The sequence below is a fragment of the Anabas testudineus genome, chromosome 19, assembly GCF_900324465.2.
Source record: "Anabas testudineus chromosome 19, fAnaTes1.2, whole genome shotgun sequence".
NCBI classification, from domain to species: Eukaryota; Metazoa; Chordata; class Actinopteri; order Anabantiformes; family Anabantidae; genus Anabas; species Anabas testudineus.
Window position 1 is genome coordinate 12,256,690 of NC_046628.1, and position 23,978 is coordinate 12,280,667.

General features: G+C 41.4%; 2 protein-coding genes across 2 annotated transcripts; both read right to left on the bottom strand.

Moving 5' to 3' along the window:
• Positions 1-5,495: 5,495 nt before the first annotated feature.
• Positions 5,496-18,185, bottom strand: fam53b (family with sequence similarity 53 member B). The gene is made up of 5 exons (XM_026351479.1): positions 17,978-18,185; positions 12,000-12,231; positions 11,101-11,155; positions 8,916-9,679; positions 5,496-6,276 (listed from the first exon to the last, which is right to left on the bottom strand). The coding sequence occupies exons 2-5, from the start codon at positions 12,087-12,089 to the stop codon at positions 5,914-5,916; spliced, it is 1,272 nt and encodes a 423-aa protein (XP_026207264.1). The 5' UTR covers positions 12,090-12,231; positions 17,978-18,185; the 3' UTR covers positions 5,496-5,913.
• Positions 18,186-20,662: 2,477 nt separating this feature from the next.
• hpdl (4-hydroxyphenylpyruvate dioxygenase-like) lies at positions 20,663-23,620 on the bottom strand. The gene is made up of 5 exons (XM_026350668.1): positions 22,928-23,620; positions 22,674-22,840; positions 22,427-22,578; positions 21,672-21,799; positions 20,663-21,511 (listed from the first exon to the last, which is right to left on the bottom strand). The coding sequence occupies exons 1-5, from the start codon at positions 23,611-23,613 to the stop codon at positions 21,310-21,312; spliced, it is 1,335 nt and encodes a 444-aa protein (XP_026206453.1). The 5' UTR covers positions 23,614-23,620; the 3' UTR covers positions 20,663-21,309.
• Between the last annotated feature and the right edge of the window lie 358 nt (positions 23,621-23,978).

A 23,978-nucleotide genomic window follows, 5' to 3' on the forward strand; every position in this document is an offset into this window, starting at 1 on the left:
AGTGAGGCCTTTCTGGTTCACTTCACCATTAGCTGACACAAGCTTCAATGTTATTGGGCAATTAATGGTAATGAAATGCCACAAAGTTTTATGAAAGCGCGTCTGAGCTGGGCGGACCGCTCATATTCTGATTTGCAAATAAATATTAATGTACACAGCAAAGTACTCGCAGCTGGTATCAAGTTTTCTAACAGCTTACACATGATTTGACTCTGTGTTTTATCCATTATGTTGCTGCCTGCTGGCCTTGCACGAAGCTATTAAACAAGTATTTGACTACTCTCGAATGAATTCACTTGGCTTTAACTAGGTTATTTTTCCAGTTCATGGACGTGCAGAACTTGTGTTGTGGATGTAGGCCACAGTTTCAGCACCTCTCCTTGGCAGGTTCATCAACACAAACACAAACACAAACACACATACACTCACACCCAAGAGTTACAAATTGGTAATGGCTAACCTTTGCTGGCTAACAAGATAGTGATATATCCCTCCTGGAGTACAGCTGATTGATTCATTTACCATGACCACAAACTGCAAAGCACGATTACCTTACAAATAATAGAGATGACCTCATTTCAGGAGACATGCATGACCTCATTGCCGCAGGCCAGTATTGACAGACTTAATATACTGTAAAGTCCTTGACAGCGTTGTTAGTTTGTCACCTTTGCGCTTTTATGTCTGAACCGTTTTCAGTGTTTCGTTATTATATATGACCAGACCACAGTTAACTATGCTGTTGAGTAGTATGAAGATTTTTTTTAGTTTGTTTCAAGTAAACAACCAGTTAGAACTGTGATAGAGAGCTTAATCTTCTAACTTCAGTTTACCATTTTATTTCTAAATAACTTTTTCCTATTGGCAAATTAGTGTTTCTAAAAGTTTTTTTTTTTTTTTTCAGTGCCGTCAATTATTATCAACACAATGTCTTTGGGTTTCTCTGACATCATTTGGAACATAAAATCTTGACCTCTGGAACTTCAAACTGGTGCATCCAATATTTGTTCTTACACTGCTTCAATCAACTACTCCAGAAAGTCCATAGTCATGTATGTCTCATCCAGTTAAATCTTAATTTGTGCAACACTTTTTGGGTGATTATGGTCAAATGTCTGCTACTGCAGTCAACTGTCTGTGAGAATATTGTACATACCTTTACCTTAGCTTTCTACTTCTCCTTCTACCACCTCAGGTCATTAAGCTGATGACCTCATTTTGATTGACACCTCAGGAACACAAAGCATGCACCATGTTTTTGTTGAGGGGGATGAGGACAATGTGGCTCTCTGTTAAACGTGCTCCTGCCTAATCTCCAGCATTCAGCGCTAGCACTCTCTGGGGGCCTCATTTTCACAATGTTTGTTTTCTTTAACCAAATCTGACATAGTTATGATTTATTTAAAAATGTGCCATATGTGTAGCATAACCAGTGGGTTGCCATGTCTGGTTTTTGGAGTTTGCATAAAAAGTCTAAAGCCAATTGAAAAGTTAAAAAACTGTTTGTTGGAATGATTGAAAAGTAAAATTTTAGATAAATTCTGACACTTATACAAATGTCAGATGTGGCATAAAGTGTGTGAGGTGTACGTTGACACATTTTGTCATATACCTGCAGGCTTTTGTTTTGCTACAGAATAAAACGGTCCCAAAAAATTACGGTTTAATTGGTGGAAAAAGAAAAAGAATCGAGGGAAAAGCTGACTTCCAAGATTAAGGATCAAGTTTTGAGAAGGGAAACATAAACGTGCCTGATTGGATTTTGCTAAAATGCCACAATGCTACAGAACGTTGTTTAGACAGGATGAAAGAAAACAAGACCTTATTGAGTCACACCAGCTCTGAAGCTTTCAAATAAGAGAAGTCACAACTGTGAAATATGGAGATAGTATAGCTATGTTGTGCTCAATAAGATCAGACATTTTGACGCGTACTGCTCACTGTCAGAGAGCTGTGTCTCAGTTTTCACTTTTGAAAATGTAAAGTTTATCTTTTTTTTTTTATTTCTTACAATATAAATCTTGTTAAAAATGTTAAATGTTAAAAAAAAGCAAAATTTTCTCAGTGTCAGAAAATGAGTGGAGGAATACCAACACATCTGCATATATGGGTGCAGACTGTACAGACACTGCTGCAGCATAACTCTGATCCCGTATTCATTTTATGCTTTATGTTTTGTTAGGCTCCTCTTACATGGCTCTCACACTGGCACTCTTGTAACGCACCTGCATTTACCCACCTTAACAACTTCCAGCTGTGTGTTGAACTTTCATCTCTTCTCATTTAGCTTTTCCTGTTTGACAGGAAATGGCGGGTCAGCTGACCAGACAACGCCACACACCTGCAGCTGTAAATGCACCATTATCCATGATGGAAAAATGCAATTGTTTTGACAGCAGCCAGTTATTTGTCCCCTCCCTTCAGCGTGTGGAGCTCTGGTCCATGTGGAGGCCTCTTGCTCTTAATCGCCAAGCCACATGGTTTCCCCACATTTCATCACTCTCCTTCCCTTGTGGGCAGCTGTGCCAACAGCATTCAGTGGCACAGCTCTGAAACCTCAGAACTCGTTGGGTTTGGCGCCAATGCCTGAATTTCCTCCCTCTTCTGGCTGCCCCCAACCCCACCCCATTCCTCCCTCAAAGTCTTTACAAGTGTCTTGGTTCATACAGAGAGCAGTCTGTATTCCTCTGACATGGTCGCAGCCGTCATAGACCCCTCCAGGGACGTGACCCCTGCTCCACTGTCCACTAAAGCCTCAGAGGCTTGGCTCCTCAGACACAAAGCATGACCCTATGATGTCATACGCAAGCATGTGCATATGTATAATCCAGGCAAAAGGGTGCTCGTATGTCACCATGCAGCGTAAACGAACTGTCTTGATCTGCAAAATATTTGAAGCCTTACAGCTGACCTCAATTTTAAAGCTGTCTGTATCTGCTGGGGCCCTGGTTGTGAAAGTGTGTTGCCTAATGCAGAAGCCAAATGATTTAGATTGAGTGCTCACACCTTAAATCCTGCAGTTGTCTTGCTGAAGGGACACTGCACTCAACTCTACAACTATTTTCCATAAGAAGGCTTGTGTGCGACCTTGATACGTGTCTTCTATGTGGGTGCAGAATGTTGCTGCTTAGACAGTTTTAAAAAGTCACGCAGTTTGCGGCTCGGTCTTGTATGAATCATCCTGTAAGGGTGAACACTGCAAATATCTGTTAATGTCATGGTGTAGTGATTTTAATACACACACAGGCAGAGCAACAGGTTTACTCATTTAAAGCTCAATGTAAAGCTCGTGTATTTAGACAACACTTGCTCAGCTGGTAATGTTTTGTAACCGGGTGGTACAGCTAAATTACATTTCACTCTAACCGCATTAAAGCTGCCAAGTGGGTGCAAACGCCAAATGCAAGAACTACCACCAGCATTCAGTTTCACTTCATTCAACAACTTGTTGTTAATTCAGGTACTGACAAAGAGACATTTACTTGTTGCTGACATTAGACTGTTGGCATCAAATTCTCATAACTACAGGCAATTGTAGTTTAACCTTTTAATTGCCAACATGTGGAGGGAATAACCATTATAGTAACCTGATCATTATAGGAAAGTAAACAATACACGTTAATGAACCCTAAACATCTGCATCTACAGAGGGACATCTGGCCCCGAAAAACTAAATGAAGCATGATGTGAATCCTCATTAGAGCAGATAAGACTGCGCATAACCTCCAGTGACAGTTCAAGTAACCACCACCCAGTACTGGTGGGGGTTGTGGACGACTCTAGTGCAGAACATTTGCACAGTGCACCCCTCCTGATGTGCTCCTATCTACTCTCATAACACAGCCTCCTTTCACTGCTGTCACTCAGCTGATTAAAGGCCAGAGGCCTTCAGTGTTTAGTGTGCTACACAGCACGTTTACAAGGGTTCTGTTTACCCATTTCTCTCTTGATTCATTAACCAAAAAGAGCTTAACCATTGAAAACAAGTGGCTTGCAGTGGCTGTGTAAATATGACTTCACTGTCAATGTATACAGACTGTAATGCAACACCATAATAATCCAGTACCTTACAAGAGTATACATTGGCCCCGTAGACAACTATGATCCCACAGTTATGCTTTGTGTGGTATTTGAGCCTGGAGTATAGTATGTCAAGCCATCTTCAAATTACTCAGCTGGTCTTTTGTGAGCTGGCTTTCTGGCCTCAGTGGCACCTTTCACTTTCAAAGAATACAATTCATTGCTGCGAGTCTGAACGAACTTGTACGTGTGGTATGCAGCTGTACTGGAGCAGTGGATCAAACGTTATAATTCTGGAAGTTTGCACAGGCACTAGAGTTGGGGAGGGGACGCAGACAAGCAGCAGCAGCAGCAGCAGCAGCCCTGACATTCACAGATTCACAGCCGCCTCCCACGTCACTGTGCTCCTCAGAGAAAAGGCCCCTTTTGTTTCTCAGTGCAGGGAGGGAGGGAGGTCTCTGGGGTGAACCGCCGCTCCATCGCTTCACCAGCCATCAAAAAAAAAAAAAAAAAGAAAAGAAAAAGGAACCGGACTTCCCACTGCTGCCTGGCGTCCTCCCTACTCGCTCCCTGCTTCAGCACACAAACACAGGCTCATCAGTAGTACTAGGGTCGTGATTGTCTTTTCCTGCCACTTAATTGGAACAGTCTGCATTGTTGCATTAAAGACATCTCCAACAATGACCTAGCTGTCAATGCACGTCCTCTGCTAATACCATTAGTGGCATTAATTCAGTGCATTGTAAATATACTCCATTGGAAGAAATAGTCACGAAAATCGGCATGAAAATGCAGCTTATAACTTTTTCTAATATTTTAGTTGATATACGACTTTCAAATCTAGCTCATAATGTGGAGGGACTTTCTCGAAGGCTTCAGTGACCCAGATTCACAGCTGTCAATCAACATTAACACGTGTCTAGTCTATTACTCACAGAGGCTTCAAGCTAGTTAGGTTAACTACTGGGAGACATCATTCCTATTCCTATTCCTATTCCTATTACTCTACCAGCTGAGTCAGCTGAGCTTTAAGAGAGCAGTGAGAGAGGGGGACTGGGAGCACTGTGGTTGCATCAGTTTAGGCTCAGCATCCTAAATGTTGTGATTAAAACACTGTGACTGCGAACGATACATTTAAAACTGTGTTTATTTGTACAGAAATATGTTTGTTTTACATAACTTTGTAGTTACAAATTGTAAAAAGGAAAAAAATAATATTAACGCTATTAGCATCACAAAGTCTCTGTCGCACAAACAGGAGCACAGATCTCAGAGAAGCTGGATGTTACTGTGTGAAACGTTGAGCTCTTCTATGTAGCTTACAGGTGGCGTGTGCTTGCGGCTTGTTGCTCAGTACAAGCGAAAGGAGTTTTTCCTAAAAGGAGCTCTCAAAGTAGTCTTCATTTCTGTCCATCATCTACCTTTGTACTATTGTAGAACACGAGAGGAACAAACACTCTTTCTATTGTAGAGAATTTATACAAACCTGCTGTGAATTCTCTCCAAATGTAGTACAACGAAAGGTAATCAGGGCTACAAAGAAATGTTCAAGACAGCAGTCTCTGAGCCAGTGTTAATACATTTTTTTTTTATATGAATCAGTTCTTATCAACACCTGAATCCGCCCTCGCCGACTTCCTCGTTTCTCCTGAGACACAGATAAGATACCACCTGGGGAGAAGTAGCTTCTGACTACACGACATCCCCAAAAACTGAGCGCTGAGCCCAAAAATCTCCTGCTTCTTGAGGAAAAAAAGACAAGTGCTGGATTGCTTGATGCATTATCTTCCAACTTGCTTTGTCCTTAAGACTTTTAGTACTGTTTACTGTACCGCCTGGTGATAAACTTTCAGTCCCCTAAATCAGCTTCCCCCAGCAGGAAGGCAGACCAGCTCAGTTCCTCTCAATTTGCTCAATGTCAAGCTCGCCTCCAAGCTGATACACATCCTTCCTCATGCTACACAGCCCTGCCCACAGAGGCTCGCTGACTTTGCCAATGGTCGTTCCTGGTGTCACGTTGCCACAGTCAGTGGAGTTCCAGTCCACCTCCTCAATTGTGGGATCTGACAACAGGTCCCTGGTGATCTCACCCTCTTTGGTCTGAAGTTGGATTTCCTCCAAGCAGTGTTCGTTTGCAGATGAGTCGTCAGTGTCGCAATGAGCGTCACTCCTGAGAGTTGAGAGGGCCTGGCTTGACTCACAGCTGTCTTCCACTGTGACTCCAGGGCGGCTAAGGCTGTGGAAATTCTGAAGTTTCTGTGAAAGAACACAAAGGTAATTTTTAGACGCATAAAACTGAAGTTTTTAAAGAAAAACAAGCACACACTTACACAAATAAGTCAAATCTTTGGTCTGGTAGGAGTCCACCGTCTCCATGGTGATGGCATATTTGGTGTGGAACAACATTTTTCCTTCATCTTTGGCTATGACATGCCCTAACCAGGACATAAACAACACTAAATGCATGCAGCCACCTTATGAAAGCAAAACTCATCCGGTATGTGGGAGAGTCGCTGAGGTTAGAGCTGGACACTGGGACACATCCACTACAATATAAAAAAGTAACAAGATTTGAGGGGTATAAATTTAGCCTGTGATACATAATATAGCAACTGTTAGTTTGGGGAGTGAGTCTATGCAATCTGAGGTCCAACTAGAAGCCAGGCAGCAAGTGGCCAGATACCCAGAGGGCGGACATCACTCATGTCAGACGTTTGACTCTGCTGGCCTTCCACTACCACTAGACAATGAATGTATACATCTGGTAAACCCTGAAACTTCCTTAGGCAAATCTACAAGTCCTGTGACAGCTGTACACACTGGAGTAGGAGCTTTTAGGACAGAGGCTTATCCTATCACAGGGCTACAGTTACAGTTAATGTGGAGAACAGCAGGACAGCTGCATCGGGCCACACTACTGCGGTGTCAGGCTAGAAGGACACAGTAGAATAGCGCCTCTGTGAAACCTCCTGTCACTTGTGTGCTTATGTAATACTTAACAAGTATGGGACTGTTCGAGAGCCAGGTATACAAACTAAGACTGCAACTATTCAAAAGATTAATATATATATATATATAAATCAGTAAACTGTTGATAAATCCAATTTATCTTTAACTTCACTTTTGCATTATATAGTCAATAATTGAATTAAAACACTCAGGGTTTAATCAAGGTCAGAGAAGAAGGAAAACAAAGTTATGATCCATGTCTCTGACCAAGTAGCAGTGAAAATCGTCTGCACTGGGCAGCAGTAGATCAAAAGGCACCCGACTGTTTTGCTTGGCTCTGGTTAAGTGGGCACATTTGTCAGCACCAGGCCAGTGTCACATTGCTGTTTTCTTCACTGGCACTTCAGACCCAGATCATGGGAACAAACTGATATGACCATATGCAGTTTAGATTATAGAGGTGTTTTGCAGAGGACCAGGGTCATGAGTAAATGCTACTGGTGCCCAGTTCACCTGCTTGACCCCCTCCTCCGCTCTAAATGAAAAGAGAATAGAGCAAAACATCTCGTCCATACTGACCTTGACTTTCTGTGAATAAAATCTGATCAATAGCTCATAAAGCCTAGTTGTGGCAGTGATCCACCCACTGAGCTGAATTTACAGAAATCAATAGCTCTTTACCCAACACGCATCTCTCTTTTGCCACGATCTATAACCTCTTCCACAGCTGCTCTACTTCCTGACATTCAGAGCCGCAGCGAGCCACCCAGAGGGTAGCAATTTCTCTCTGGGTAAGCTACACCGCTGTGTGGATGAGAGGACACTTTAGAGACACACTCAGCACAGTGACCAATCTTTGAATAGTAAGGTGACTTTGAATTCTGATAGGGTGACGCACGTGAAGTGTGATAAAGCCCTTGAGTTCAGTGTCAAGCAGGCGTACTCCATCATTATAAATGATCTCTTCCACGAGATTTCCCTGAATCTTCCAAGCTACGTGCATTTTTGTGGCATTAAAAGAAATTTGCAAGATGATATTTAATGCAATTAACATTCTCTTCTACCTGATCTGAAAATGTCAATATCACAGCTGTTCCTTCTTAAAAGAGTTACAAAGCCAACAATATGTGAACAGCAGGAAATATCCAATGCTATCAATCTCTGCACCCTGATGATTTCTCAGCAAAAATATTGTTGGTTGCCTTGCCTAAGGCTCCTTTCTCCATGCTGACCTTATCCCTGTTTGGAGTGCGAGTGGCGTCTGCTTGTCGTGTCACAGCAGCGTTGTTGTTAAGACAATGCTGAACTCTGGGTGACTTTCTCACAAGGGCCAAGTCCAGCTCTGTGCTTGTGATCCAGCTCGTGTATGTGTGAAACTATACTTACGTGTGTCTGTGTACTTATCAAATAGACAAATAGCTGCCAAGATAAGATCAGTTATTTAATCTCTATGAACTCATATAATCAGTTTAGTGGCTCTTTAATTCCTGATTTGATCCAATCATATTTGTACAACACATTAAAAAGGCCATGCTTTGCTCTGTGCTCTACAAGTGAAAATACAGACCCATATAATGGAGTGTGACCTGGATTATTAATGAACAATCACTTTAATTTAATGACGGTGCCTGTAGAAACACTGTGAGGTATAATGAGGAAGAACGAAAACAATGGTGTGACCTTAGATGGAAAAGTCTGTTTATCCAATACAGAAGGTGCAAACTGCCCCAACAACCAGTTAGTATAACCAGTAAATGTGGGTAAGACTCATAGAACAATGTTACAGCTGGCGTGTAATTTCCTAAGCGTCTTGTCTCAAGCTCTGGACAGTGATCCCACTAGAACTTGCTCAGGTGCCTCAGATGTAGAGACTGAATTATTTAGCAACTATCTTTAGTTTCTTGCTTTGTAATCTGTTTTAGAAAGTGATACGTTTAAATACCAACCTGGGTCATCTTTGCCAGATCCAGTGAAGGCCTCTGTTTATGCGAGTCAGCTGGTCTCCTGCGCTTCACACCAATCTTCTTGTCATTGAGGACGCATGGCTGTGAGCGGCTACGTGCAAGACCCCCCTGTCCACTACGTCGCTCTAGCTCTGGAGTGGAGTCTGGGGAGCTGGGTGGAGAGGGTCCACAAGGCTCTGCGAGGCATATCTGTTCATGTGAGAGGTAGAGGGGCTGCAGTGATGGCTCAGAGGACAGGGGCATGGAGGAGGAAGGTGTCAGGCCGGTGAACGCTGAGGGGCAGGGGGGGCGCTGGGTGAAGCATGGCAGCTCCAAGGTGTTGGAGCGGGCGGGTAGGCTAAAGCTGGAGCTACGCTGCATGGCAGGGAAGCCAAGCTGCACATTCCCGACTCCACCGCGCTGTACGCTGCCTCCACTGTGGCACCTCCTCTTTTCCACTGCTGTCCACACACGAGAGGTCTGGGGGCGCCAGGTAGAGCGGCATCCACCAAGCTCATCTGAACAGGACAGGGACCGGCACTGCCTCTTGCTGGGGGGTGCAGTGGAGTGAGAGGATGCTGCCTCAGCCAAGCTAAGGTCCTGCAATAAGCTGGTGACTGTGCTCGAAGTGGGGCCTACATCCCAGTCCCAGTGGGATGAACTCTTGTTTACGTCGGGCAGGACGTCCCACAAACTCTCCAGGCTTGTCCCAACTGGCCTTTGTTGAATGGCACAGCTGTGACCCACCTCATGCCACCGGCTTGTCTCTGCAACAAAGATTAATTTCATTTATTAATCTTTAAAAATAAGGAGATATGTTAAGATCCAACTTTATTCTAATATTTAAAAAAAACACACAAAAACATCATGCTGCAGGGAATGCAAACACCTTTAGAAGAACAAAACACAATATGAAAATAGCTTTAGGCATAGGCCTGTGAGAAGAACATTTGGGGAATAAAAACTTTCAGTCCCAAGGTCCTTGGATAACGAGAAGTTTGGCAACCTAAACATGGATAACATCCAGGACACTGCTCCAGCTAAGGTCAGCATGTTTCTCTTGTCAGCTTGTGTACTTTGTATTGACACTACTCACTGCTTTGTGTAATTGGCACTAAAAATAAAATCATGCCCTGCAAGCTCTGCTTTAGCTTCACATCCTGTAAGCACAGCTGAAAGGGAACAGAGCTCAATGTCTAACTGACCTGATATCACCCGTCATCTCTGCTGGAATAAGTCTTGATAAAATGTGAATAACCCATCATAAACATTCTGACTAAAGGTTATCACCCTGTTTGTTGTAGGGATATACAGCAGTTCTGTTTCAGACCAGCTGCCATCACTAAGCTTCTGTGTGCCAGTATACACACCGCCATGCCAAGAAAGCACCTGTCATTGCCACAACAGAAACCGAATTGCTGAATGGGTCAGCCAACAGAACTGGTCAGTCGACTGTGAGTCAGATGCTCAACGCTCAGATTACTGCCCACTCCTGGTATGCAAGACGTCTATTCTTCACTAGAGAGAAAATCTCCAAAATACCACCTACGGTACAGGGGCAGGAGGAAGAACAAAGGGCACTGTATTGCAACAACGCTTAGTGGTACTGTTGTGTTCTCTGCCAGGATGTGGCCAAGCTTACACTCAGGTAATGTGAGCACAAAATACCATTTAATATTACAATAGCTAAATGAGGAACGTGAGCCTCAGTGGTCACAAACTACATTTTTAACTCTAACTTTGAAGCATGCTGTTGATAGTGCAATGAGATCACTGGCTAATGATAAACTGCTAACACAGTAATTCATAGACATTTTGGCAGCAGCACCTGTTTCACATAACGATGTGTGACCAATGACCAGATTCAGCTGTGACTGTTCTGCCAATAATTTCTATGAAATGTTACAATATGACAAACCCTCCAAGCTGCTGCTGTAACTCAACACTTGACATTTTCAACAGTTGAGGAGTGTTGTAAATACATAATTATAGGTCACATCCACGTACACTGACGACAGTGGTTCAGAAAAAATAAAAAGCATAATGGCCTAAAAGATGTTGATATACTGTATGATTTATATTTTAATATCTTAGGGACAGTGGACATTTTATAGCATATGTATATATGTCACCATTTCATGTGTCACTGTGTTAAAAAAAAATAAAAAAAAAGATGGCAGACTCTTACCCATGAGTCCACAAGAGAAAAGTGCAGTCCCCTGGCTCATGGTCTGTGCCTGGTACTAGAGAGAGACAGATTTATTGTCAGATCGCAAGAATGATATTGTGATAATGCCATAAAACAAAACCTCAAAGAAACAGGTTTCATAAATAAATAAAAATTTATTTGTGTCTATTACTGGCCCCAAGAGTGTATGTTGTATAAGAGTTTGGCTGCATTAAGTGCAGGCCATCAACCGATCAGAGGGGGAGTTCCACCAGAAATGCCTCTCGTTGACGGTCAGCCCCAGAGCATGATGACTTCATTTCACGTGGCTGAGAGGGCAAGCATGGTCCATATTAATGAGGGAATTTCTCACTCTGTGTTGGCAGAAAGCAGGTTTCTACTGCATAGCTGCTGACTACAAATGAGTCAGAGTTGCTGAGCCAATGGAACAAAAATGCACTATTGTCATTTAGACTGAAGTAAATAAAACCCAGAGTATTCAAAACTAGATAACAAATGCCCTGGTGATAATATTTGAGAGCTATAATGATGCAATTATCAGTAATTTGTAACAAAAACACCCCTTATTCCCAGTCTTCAACATTCAATAAATTCTCTTGACTTCACTTCCTGAAATGCACAACACAGAATTTTCTATTTGACTTATCTGACTCACGGGAAACCAAGTCAAATTTAAGCCCGATTAAAGCTGACAAAATAGAAAAATATAATATTGAGCCATAAAACAGCTATGAAGTGATGAATCCCTAGCAAAAATCTCCTGATTTAAAGCAACACCTTGTTGTCTTTGCCCTTGACAAGCGCAGCTGAAGTCTGCTGGCGAAGCTACATCCAAACATAAAGTGACACATTTCACACAGGGAAAATAAAGTTTACGTAAGTACAAAATAACCCCTCACCAAGTCCAAGTCTGTACTTTTGGATGTTACATCATCAGCACCTTTCTTTTCCAGTGTTTTCTTGTAAATGATCACCATGGCAACACACATGCTTGTCCCACGGCGTTCCAGTAAGGGCAAGAAGAGCTGGAGGCCATCTTCACGGACATGGTGCGAACAGGCTGGTTTCTCATAAGCTTTAGACAGCAGCCCTCAACTCCTTCAGGAATGTGCTTCACTCCTCGGCCCAATCCTGAGTGGACGCACAAAGATGAGCACAGGATTAGAATTCAGTACATTTCTGACATTCTGTCGACCATATAAGCAGGGAACAATCCCGCTAGATTGAGCAGGAGAACAGATGCCGTGGGTGGAGACCTTAAAACACACTAATAATGCAGAGCAAACCCAATGCACCCCTCAAAGAATGATTGGCAAATTTCTCCCTAGGTTTTAAGATATTTCGGTCTGGGCAGAACAGCTGTTTGACATTGCCACACCTTGAGCAACAGCAGTAGCTCAGCTAAAAAGCATCGCAACATCCTTAATCCTCGCAAAACTACTTCTGAAACACCATATGATGAATATGTTTTTCCTAAAAATTCACGTTGTCAACAGATTTTAAGTATGTTTAACATTCATAGTAGCTGTTTTGAATCTAGGCACACTACATCCGCAGTCTCTTGCAAAAGGTGTCAGAGTTTTTAAAAACCTACAGATGAGTATTTGAAACTAAAAAAAGACTTGTATACATGGCCCTCATTTTTCGCTGAATCTCTCTGCACATGAGCAACCTGTTCAACAACTTGAAGTGAAAGACGTAAAGTAAAAATTTCAAGGGAGATCAGTGGTTTCACAAGTGCCTTTTATTCTCGAGTCAGCGAGCAACACTCATTTTGCAAGGCATTGCTAATGTCGCCACATGGTGCCATTGTCTGTAAATTAAAATTAAACTGCATTTTCACTTTCATGCGGTCTCTCCAGCAAGTCGCTTAAAGTGGAACTCTATACCTTGTTTGTTTCTTGCTAGTCTGTGCGGAGGATTATCAGTCATCTGAGAGAACAAGTTTCCTCAAAGTGTTCCACTCTGGAGCACACAAAGAGGAATAGAGCAAAGTCAAAGTTGTGTAATTGAATCCTCAGGGGCTGGCTGGGAATAGCTGACCTTGCGGTTATCAAAACAACTCTTTTCGCATTAGTGCTGCACCACGATTACAGTAAAACAGCTGATTAGCCACAGATGTAAATCTATACAATCATGGCAGGGGATTTTTAGTGCCCTCAGATCAGTTCCCCTTGATGCTACATCAGGTAGTGGATTGAAACAAAGTGCAGCGGAGACAAGATAGTTGCATGATGCCTGCAAGGTCAGAGAGTGTCTGGTCTGAATGACAGAACAACTGGAAGCAGAAAAAAGACGGTGGATGTGAAACAAAAGAGTGCTCTGTGGAAAAAAAAGGAGATACAGTGGGAAACAAAAGAGGCAGCATCAGAGGCTGCGGGTGGTGGGATGGAGTGTGTGTGCAGGGAGAGAGGACGGCATCACAAGACCCCGAGGAAGCTGACACGGTGGAGGTGGTGTCTGCATTCAGCATATGATTTCTATTACTAGCACTTATCACATCAAGAAAACAAGTTGAACACAGATATATTTTTAGCAGACTTTTACAAGGAGATCAACACGGTTCAAGGACAACTGGCAGCTTTAACATGTGGCCTCTGTGAATAGGAAAGAACAGATCAAAGCCTGGAGCGTCACTAGGTTAGAACAGCTTATTCTGTGCATGACCACTAACCACACAGATCAGTGTTTCACAGCAGTGACATAACTACTTACCTGCTAGGATAGAGAAAACTGCTTTGTGTTTAAAAAGTTTTCTTTCCCCAGAAAAATGTGAATAAGTCTAACTGACGTCTAACATTTTGGACTTTACACTGTAAACAACATCCATTACTTTTAGCTACAAAGAACTGCACCAGTTTATCATCGTTCTCATGCTCAGGCATTACGCTTTTATCCCCGTAAATCTGAGCCGAGTGCTTTAAATGGGCGAGGTTTATAACATAATTATAAACATTCCTCGGCTCTATGACATAAGTTGAACACACAATTATAAAAGCCTAACCTTGCCCCACAGCCTTTGAAAACCATTCAAACATGTGACACTTTCTGAATGGAAAACATGTTTAGAAGCGCTGGCAAAGGGCAGTCCAGTTTTTTCTTGTCCTGGCAAACCTGCGAACCTAATGCGACAGACGTACTAAGGCATTATTTCCAATGCTTACTGGATACACCCAATGCACTCGCCTAATACTGCATTCCCTGCTGTGTTTAAAGATGCAGATGAAGCTGTAATCTGTCAAATAAGGTGTCTAGAATTTCTGCTTAAGAAGGCGCCACTCCCCTTCTGACGTCAAAACCTGAATCACCTCCATAACGATGCTCCCATTATCTAGAATCAGTGGGAGACTCTACATTTCTGCAGCCTGATAGCCCTTTATCTGGGTTGGAGCAGAAACCACTGTGACAAGTGAGAAATCTAATTTCTGAGAAGGGGAAGAACGTTGCGGGACGTTTTCCTCAGACGTGGCTCTCCATCACATGCAAACAGGCTGCTGAGTGACTGCAGCATAGTCTGCAATGACAGCAGCCTTCCTAAAAGACAACAGCAACGCTGCCTTGGACAAGCTGATGGGTCTCCACACTTCCTTTGTGGTTAGAAAAAGCATTACAACCATCGCAGCTTTGGGGTGTCAAAAACAGCAAGTTATCATGCGGCCTAAATGAGCGCTAGATAGGACAAGAGAGGAAACCACAGAGTCGATTAGGTCAACAGTAAAGCGGAGGCCTGTTTTAACATCAGCTTGCTTTTCAAAAGCCTGAACAGATGCTGCTGTATTTTCTTTACATGATCAGACACGGGTGCCATACTGTACTTTTCCTGATTATTAAATCAGGGTCAGGTACAACAACAAAAAAGACTGTTAATTTATTCATCACAATAAACATCTAAACTGCAGTCAACCCTAAAAGCTCAGTTTCCTAGTTAGAGCTTTTCCATACATTGCTTAGACTGTAATCCCATGGTTTAGACCAACATTACATAAGGATTTGGCAGCTTTGTGTCTGACTGACAATTACAGCTAATGCTAATCCATTGTATAGCACTTGGACAGCAGGTGGAAAACAATACTGTTTGTTAGAACTATTTCATATAGTATACCAACAAACTCTACATGTTAATTAAATAGAAGACTGTCTATTCTATAGTTATCACACATGCTTTAAACTTTTTTACCAAAGTGTGACCAAATGCAAAACTTAACATAAAAGCCATCCTCCTCTGACATTCTTGCATTCATGGCAGTCAGATCTGTGTGCAGCTCTCAACAGTCCCAGTATTGTGGCTGTCTCTGTAATCCGAGCATCTGCTGTGCACCTGAGACAGCCTGATTGGAAACCCAACTGAGGGATTTGTGCTGCTCTTCATGACCATGCCACTTGTGAAAAGAATGCTGGGTAAAAGTTTAGCTACTAGCTTAAAAAAACATCCAATGGAGAAAATATGCAAGTTCCTAAAAAGCTTTTGGCTCCTTCTTTGAGCTGCCCATATTTGGACTTGAGCAGTTCATCATGTCATAATGTTTCGTGTTGACAGATCATATCATAAAAGGCAGACAGACATGCAAGAAACATGAAAACCACATGATTGGATTACTGGTAAACCAGTTCTGCTTTTTATGCAAGACTGGACATCGGTTTTACTGTGAAATTTCTATATTCGAAGCCCAGAACGCTTTGTGTTGGTGCTATTAATTAAGTACCACAAAGGGCAGGTGCCGCCGAGTTTTTTCACGGCTGAATAACTTAAAGGAAATTCATGAAACTCATTGTAGGGTGCAGGCTAGTCCACAGCTGTCTACATGTTCCCAGAAATTATGTCAAACAGGAGGCACACTCTACATTTAAAGCTGTGAGTGAATAGTCAGAAATGAGCATGGCTGGGGGGCTTCAATAGTAGTTATCAGGCTCAGTTGAGGGTCTGGGGTACAGCCAAGGTCTCACAAGCATGCAGCTGCCCACTTACCATAAACACAAAGGCTCAGCATGGCTATGCATGGCAGCCAAGGAGGCCTACGTTTTAAAGCAGGCCTGCTGTTTAATTATCTCATACATAATCACTTGCACTGTATACATTTGTCCAGGACAAGAGCTTTGTTGAGCTCTGTAATCGAGACTTTCAAAAAAAAAAAAAAAAAACCTGTCCGAGCTGGAGAGAAATGCTGTCCACTTTCAATTACAAAGGGTGGAAGACCCAACATCCTACGACTTCTACAGCAGAACAACGCTAAAAGACCCAATAAGACACACTTAGTGAACATAGTGCCATTAACTTATAATCAAATTTAGGAATGAAAGGAAAGAAAACCTGCTACTAGGAACATTTTATTTTTCCCGGACAAGAGTTTGTAATGTCAACAATGTCATAAAAGTAGTATTACAATACACAGGATCTTAAAGAGTCTTAAAAATGTGTCTAAATATTTTCATTGATATGAACAAGGAAAAAGAAGTCATCTGCGTGCTGTGATAGGGAGCTTCTTTTGTGCTCGAGCTAAAACTGTTCAACAGTTGTTGTTTTTTTTTCTTCTTCTTTTTCAAATGAACTTGCCAACCCTCCAGGTGGATGCTTCTCAGTTTCAGAAGAAAAGGCTCTGAAAACCGAGCTTGTCCAAGTAACCAGCACAAACAGTCCTTTAAACCCCTTTTCCAAAATCCCTCATGAAAGGGAAATGAGTTTGGCAAAGAAATCGGTGTGACGGGAGCTCACATAATGTTACACACAGGCTGCAGAGCAAACAGGATTTTGAACTCCAGAGAAAGCCATAAGCTACTCATGATAAAATATGAAATGTAGATGCTCCGAAAGTAAAATGATTCAACTGGAGGTAGACAGTGAGACTCCTGTTTTCTCTATTTACCTTGTAATTTAAGAAGAAGTGAACTTTAGCAGTCATAATCATGGACACTGAAGAAGTTCAGGTTTAATAAGCTCTTGTGTTTATGATCCCACTGAGCACTTCAATTGCAGAATCGGTTGGCTCGTGTGTCAGCGAGCCCCCGTCTTCCAACCTGAGGGAAAGGTTGTCTAGATAAAGATAAGGCAATGACGTGCCAGCGCCGTGCCACAACGTGTGACCAGACAGGCTGAGGAAGACACAAATGACATGACCACCAAATAATGCTGTGTCAGATATTTAAAAAAAAAAAAAAAAAAAGCATGCACCCTGTGGCTTTTTTCATTCACGAGAAGAGTTTACAAATACCTCAGACCTATCTTTACATGTGTTCAATACATGAGTGGAAAGCCAGTTAGAGATTAGATTAGATCACTGAAAATCCTATAGATCCAAGGAGGATTTTATGTTAGTATAAAGTTAAATGGAATACTGGGTCACTATGTCAGCTAATGTGATTAAATTATCAGATGTCAAACTAATTAAGCACACTTTCCTGTGCTATGTGAAACTAAATGAATGGATGATACTGACATGACATGAGGTGATTTCCAGAGATCATTTCAGTCACTCTGCAAATGTATGAACATGTTTAGACACTAACTCACTGACACTTTGTTTTATTCATCATTTTTACAACACATCATCACACTGATTGTTTTTATTGGTCTGTTGAATGGTAATACAGTTATAATAAATATTTAAAAAAACAATTTTAAGTAACGTTAATGAGCAAAAACATGACAAAAGGGACACAGCTAAGGCACTACATGGGGAAAAGTTGCTAAGCTAGCTAACTGGAGCGACGTTTCCTCAAAGAAGTGAAACAGTTGTTGCTGGTCACTTGAGATTAAACTGCTCAGAACAACAATCACCACCTTTCAAAACACAGGAGCATCACACTTTATGAACTACCTACAGCTCCCAAGTTAGCGAGCACACACACTCTTTGCTTGACGTTTTTAAAGAGGGACACTCACAAGCATCGCGGTGAAACTCCTCGGATCCGCAGCAACGCCGGGAAGCTAGTCAGTGTCTCCGGATCGTGTGGAGGTGAAGCTTCAGCAGAAAAGTCAGAGCAAAGGGGGGGGGGTCGGACAGAAAGCAAAGAGACTAGTTCACCTCAGGTTCCCCGTCGATGCAGCTGCTGCAAACTCCAACACCGCTGCTCTGCTCGACTGTCCGGCACCGCACGCTCAGGAGCCTGTGACGACACACACGGGGGGAACCACTCCGCACAGGGGCGCATGTGTCCCATCGGTTATTACTACTTCTACACATTTAACTTCTACACCTTTTATTTGTATTCATTTATGCTATCATAAGTTCTTGTCCAACATTTGCGATATTTAAATTGTTTGGAAAGTGACACATCTATCTCTGTGCGACTTATGGTGCCACTCACCACCCCCGCTTGTGTAACTAGTGGTTTAATCCGCCCTGCAATAATGAAAAGTAATCTCAGTTTTGAGCTGTGCATATAGACAAGGTACTTTCACAACATCCAGTGGTGTAACACATAACCCTGCAGCTGTGTGTGACTTACAGACAGACATATATATATATTTATAGTTTGTTTCCCCTTATAAAATGAGATCCAACAAGGCTTAGTCCAAAACATATGATAACAATCAGGTATCCTCCTTTCATGATGTGAATTCTGGCTTTATCATAACCTACATCAGCATGCAATACGCTAACCCACTTCTTAGTTTGGTTATCTATGCATATATGGTGAAATATGTGTACACACATAGTCAGTGCCACTATAGCTACACATGGCTGAAACTAGTGCACTCTAAAGCAACAGTCATGCAGGAAATTCATTTGTTTGTTCCTGAAGGTGGTAATGTTCATGGGCGGATTCAGCTGTAGGTTAGTTTGGAAGACATTGTTTTATACTGAACAGTTAATATACATTCAGAAACACCTCCCAGTAAAAGGCAGTACAGTTAAACAGCAGCAAAAACAGCACGTCCCCAGTTGAATTAACACGTCTCTAAAATAGCTTCGGCTAAAACTGAACATTATCACCTTCGTGAAGGGAGGATGGATTGCAGCACGGTTGTATTAGGCCACATCAGCATAGCACATTTGGTTATGATGACATGAATGATATAATCCAATGGCTATAATTGAACTGCATATTCAAAAAACAAAAACAACTGGATTTCAGTGATCCCAGACCAAGTCCTGCTGTGTAGATAAATAAGCAACTATATTTTATTATTCTATCACGTCCAATCATGTACAGTAAGCTCATTGATATTGTGGGGGATGAAGTTAACACACTGGGCCTCAGAAGGGTGGGGAGCTGAGGCTCACCCCTGGCAGACACTATTGTTAATCAAGGAGTAACATCTGTTGTGAGCCACTAATCTCCCCTAGACTGTCAAATGGTCCTCTACGGTTTTAAACTGTCTGCCTTTTGTGTTAGGCCACTAAGGATTTGTCTTCTACAGTGTGGGGGAGACAAATAGTTTTTACCAAAACCTCTACAGCAGTCTAGAAAGTCTGTGATTTAGAAAAAAATGACTTTTTTTTTTTTTTTTTTTGCTTAAAAGACACAGATCCCTGTTTAGGGAACCAGTGAACAAAACAACTTATAGCACAGAAGCAGAAGTTTAGCATTCAACAAGTTTGGTACTTTGTGTTGTGACTATCGAAACCATAGGGGGCAGTGTCCACCAATCAGAGTGCAACAAAAAGGCCACAGTTGAGAAATAGAGTGCACAAACCTCTATATGTTTGATAAATAATATGTATGGATATATTGGTTTTGAATAATCTCTCTTATGTAATGTAACCTTAGCTAGCATATGGTTAAAAGTAAATAGGAAGTGAGCTTCCAACTCCCAGTACTGAGATCCCATGAAGAATGCTGTATACCATCTGTGTTTCACACTGACTGCAGACAGATGGCTAAAGCACTCCTGTTACCGGAGCCATCCCTTCTCAGTTTTAATGAACAGTTAATCCTCTCTATCCTTAACAAAACTTAACATTGTATGAGATTTAGTTTGTTTTCTTTCATAATGTTAATCAAATGCAGTTAAACATTTAACTCTGTTCATACTGTATCAAAAATATGATTGAGGGGAAAACCTATTTTACATGTATTATCATCATTCCTATAATTCATACCTTTCCCTATCAATGAGCTCACTTATGGTCATCTCTAAAAGTTTAGATTGTCCAACAAAGTGACACTTAAGCGAAAGAAAAACACTGACACCATTTGTCAAAATGCAGAAGTACATGAAATCTTAACTTGATTTTTCTGAAGCCTGTGGTTGAAATTATTCTCAGATGTTACTCAATGGAATACTGTAACTAAAGTGAGGACATAAAAGGAGCATATGGCTTTCATTAAACTCCATCTAAATTTCACTGCTTCTCATCTATCCCACTAATCCTGACTATAATGTTTATAGCCTAGTTAATTGAACTGGCACATCTCTGTGGGTTTGAAGATCCTATCTCAGACGCTCTAAAGCCATAATTTTTCCAAAGCATTCACACTGCTGCAACCGCCACAGCATCAGAAATATGCATACTGCATACAAAACTATGTAATAGAACAGTATTGTATTTATAGAAAAAGCAGAGTGCATATTGTGTTTTATGCTTTAACTTTTAATAAGAAAAACTAATCTTTAAGCAGTTTGAGCTGGAACTAATTGCACTTAATGCAGTTTAATCTATAAATCTTTTAAGTATTAATGGTAAGTATTGTCAAAATGTACATTTCAAAGTAAAGTAAGATTACAAACTAGGCTTTAAGAAAAAAACATTCAAATATATAAAGTATACCATAAATGTAAGTATTATACCATGACATCATACAAACTAGTATAACATACAACACAACACTCTAGTGATGTTTACTAAGAGATTTCGAGAGCACTGAACTTTGGCCCACACACATTCTAAGAAAAACAGACATTATTTTGACGACAGTAATGAATTGCTTGTCTGCTGTAACAGATTTATTGAGGAGCCTTTGCTCTTGACTCACACTGAAAAACAAAGACATTCCTTTACTGCAACACCAAGCATGTTTTTTGTTGCAACATTTCAAGTATAGGATGCAACAACTGTTTTTGTACCACTTTGTTAACAGTGCAGTTTTGTATGTTTCTTTCCTTCAGATATGGCTAAAGCTAGATATTAATACAACATATAATCTGTACTTTGATAGCAGCTTAACAGTAACAGTAATAGGAGATTTACCACTAAATTCACCACTGAAAAAAGAAAGCACATCCATAAATATTTTACATTATATTGTGAGGTAAAATGTTAAGCGCTTCTAACACTGAGCAGTTTGCTCTGTTTTTGGTGATCCCTCTCCATGAGAGACCCCCGTCTCATTCTCCATGTACGCCTGCACGGACCTCCACAGTGCCTTGATGTTCCCCTCGCCAAAACCTGTTGCACCTTTTCGCTCTATCAACTCAAGGAAGAAGGTGTCCTCTGCAAAGATGGGCTTGGTGAACACCTGGAGAAGGTATCTGAAAACGGATGATAACAAGCTAATGTCACTTGGCTGATTTTACATGAGCCGTGTCCAGGGGCTTATTTAATGTTGGATGTCTCTATCTAGCTAGTTTTATCTTACGTTAAATAAAATACTCTATATAGTGGATGGAGAGAAAGCCCTCTGCCTCTAACCTTCTGTTTTCGCTGGGTGCTGTCTGGGAGATGGGATGTTGCTGCAGATCTGTGTCCAGGAGAATGCCATGCTGCGCCAGTCTCTGGGGGTTGTGTCCTGCCTCTTCTATTTCCTGTTGTTTTCCCACCTGCCACAACAGGAAAGGTAAAAGTGTTAACTATAGTACAATTTAACACAATTGCAAGTCTAATCAATATCCACTCACCGGCCACTTTATTGGCCAAACTTGTCAGATCTAATGTCATCTAATACATAAGCTCTGCCATGAATTCTACTTTTATACGACTGTAATTTCTCAGTTTTTGTTTAAACTGTCAGAAAGGTGTGTTTGTTATTGAACAGACAATCATAGAAAAAAACTTTCTATATGAGCAAGTGGTGGTAATATTTTCTGTTGGAGTCTAATGAAATGATGCAGAGAGCTGTAAAAGACAACAAATACAAAGTCAAAGGTCCTGACGTCATACGTCTTCTGGTAAAAATTGTGTTGGTGTTGGAGTGGACTTTGGTGCCTGATGAGTCATTGAAAGATTAGGATATATAGTATATGCAAATTGTACACAGTGGTGTTGCAAGTGGACAAACATACATTTGCACTATTTAAAATCTTCAGCTTGTGCTGAATTTAGTGTGTGTAATTAACATTTTATTACATATTTATTACATTTTACCTGTTAAATAAAATATGGATGAAGTAAAAACCTCTCTGCATGTATGAATAAACTGCTATGTGGTTCTGTAAAGAGTCACACACCTCAGTGTAGTAAGCAGGTGGAGGGGAGAAAAACTGCACACCAGCTTCAGCCATTGCATGTGCAGTAGAAACTATGTTTTTTGTGTACAACCCAATGTGCTGGATTCCTGGGGCCCTGTGCTCTTCCAAGAAGGTGTCAACTTGATTTCTGCCTGAAATAAGTGAGTGTACAATGATGCAGGGGTTATTTCATCATTTAAAAATGGCAGAAATGAAATACTTTGAAAGATAAAATTGTTAACGTTACCTTGTTCAGGAAGTGATTCTGCAATGACAAACTTGCAGTCTGGTTCTTTTTTGTCCACGGAGGGAAGAATGATGCCCGCTTTGCTGCATTTCCAGTACTCCATGGCGGTAAGGCGAAGTCCAATGCCCTCCTGGTTTATGACAAAACCTTCATCCACATCTTCATTACTACTTAATAGAATAAACTGTCACCATTACTGACATCAGCTTTACACAAAATACAGAATATGTCACACGTGTCAACACATGCCTCACCTATCAATGAAAAACCTCTGAAAACCAAAGAGCTTCTCGTACCACCTCATGACCTGGTGGGTTGTTTTCCTGGGACAGGCATAAGTTATGTGATCAAAGTGTGTGATTGGACAGGACACGTCCTCTTCTTCCAAGCTGCAGCCCTTTTCACTGACATCGAACCCGGGCAAGAAGACTCCCTCATATTTTGTCCTGTCAATTAGAGTGTGGCAGACATTTCCCACTATAGATTTAACCACTGAGAAGGTGACAAGACCTCTGTCGTCCTCAACTGTGGTGGGAGGCACCAGAAAAGTGCAGTCCCCATGGCGAAGAGCCCTGAATGACCTTTCCACATCCTCCACCTCGAAACACACGTTAGTCACAGTATCCACCGGATAATTTGGGCTGACATCGTAGAGACATTTCGATGGATTATTCTGGCTGTACTTCCCTGCCTGTGGATCCTGGGAACATTTCACAGTGATGTCTTGCAGCTCCTCATTGCACCTCACACTATTCTGCTTTGGTCTCTCATTCACGACGAAAACTGCAGCTCCTTTTCTGAAAGCCAGCTGCCTGGACCTGTCGGTTAGTCTCGTAGCAAACAAATTAAACTTGAATTTATTGACAAGGTCATTTGCTATTTTCTCCGCATTAGAAACGTGGAGCGAAATGTGGTGCAACCGGCTCAAGTAAGCTGCCATGTTTGCGGTGTGACGTTTTGACAGGGGGCGTGTCTTAAAGAAATGATTATACATATTTACTAATATATCAATATATTCAATTAACATGTATAATTATGGATATATGCATATTTTAAATGCCACTTCAAGCATGGCAGACATTATATTTTATTTTATAAAATAACCTATGATGTAACCTGGAGGTCAGTTAAAGGTGATTCAGAAACAAAATGTCAACAAATACAAAAATACAAATGTTTAGTTTTGTGTGTGCAAAATAAATGAACCATAATAGTAAGTATAATAATTTCTTCAAACATCTACAACATCTATATAATATTTTATGACCTACTCTATTTTTGTTTTTAACTAGCTAGCTCGGGTAT

Bases quoted from the DNA above. Each gene is read 5' to 3' on its own strand.
- fam53b (XM_026351479.1), bottom strand. From the start codon at position 12,089: ATGTGTGTTGCCATGGTGATCATTTACAAGAAAACACTGGAAAAGAAA. The intron at 11,156-11,999 runs GTGAGGGGTTAT...GTCTCTCTCTAG, and splicing joins AAAGTACAGACTTGGACTTG to TACCAGGCACAGACCATGAG. The intron at 6,277-8,915 runs GTTGGTATTTAA...GTTCTTTCACAG, and splicing joins ATCTGGCAAAGATGACCCAG to AAACTTCAGAATTTCCACAG.
- hpdl (XM_026350668.1), bottom strand. From the start codon at position 23,613: ATGGCAGCTTACTTGAGCCGGTTGCACCACATTTCGCTCCACGTTTCT. The intron at 22,841-22,927 runs GTGAGGCATGTG...TCTATTAAGTAG, and splicing joins CAGAGGTTTTTCATTGATAG to TAATGAAGATGTGGATGAAG. The intron at 21,512-21,671 runs GTTAGAGGCAGA...ATCCGTTTTCAG, and splicing joins GCACCCAGCGAAAACAGAAG to ATACCTTCTCCAGGTGTTCA.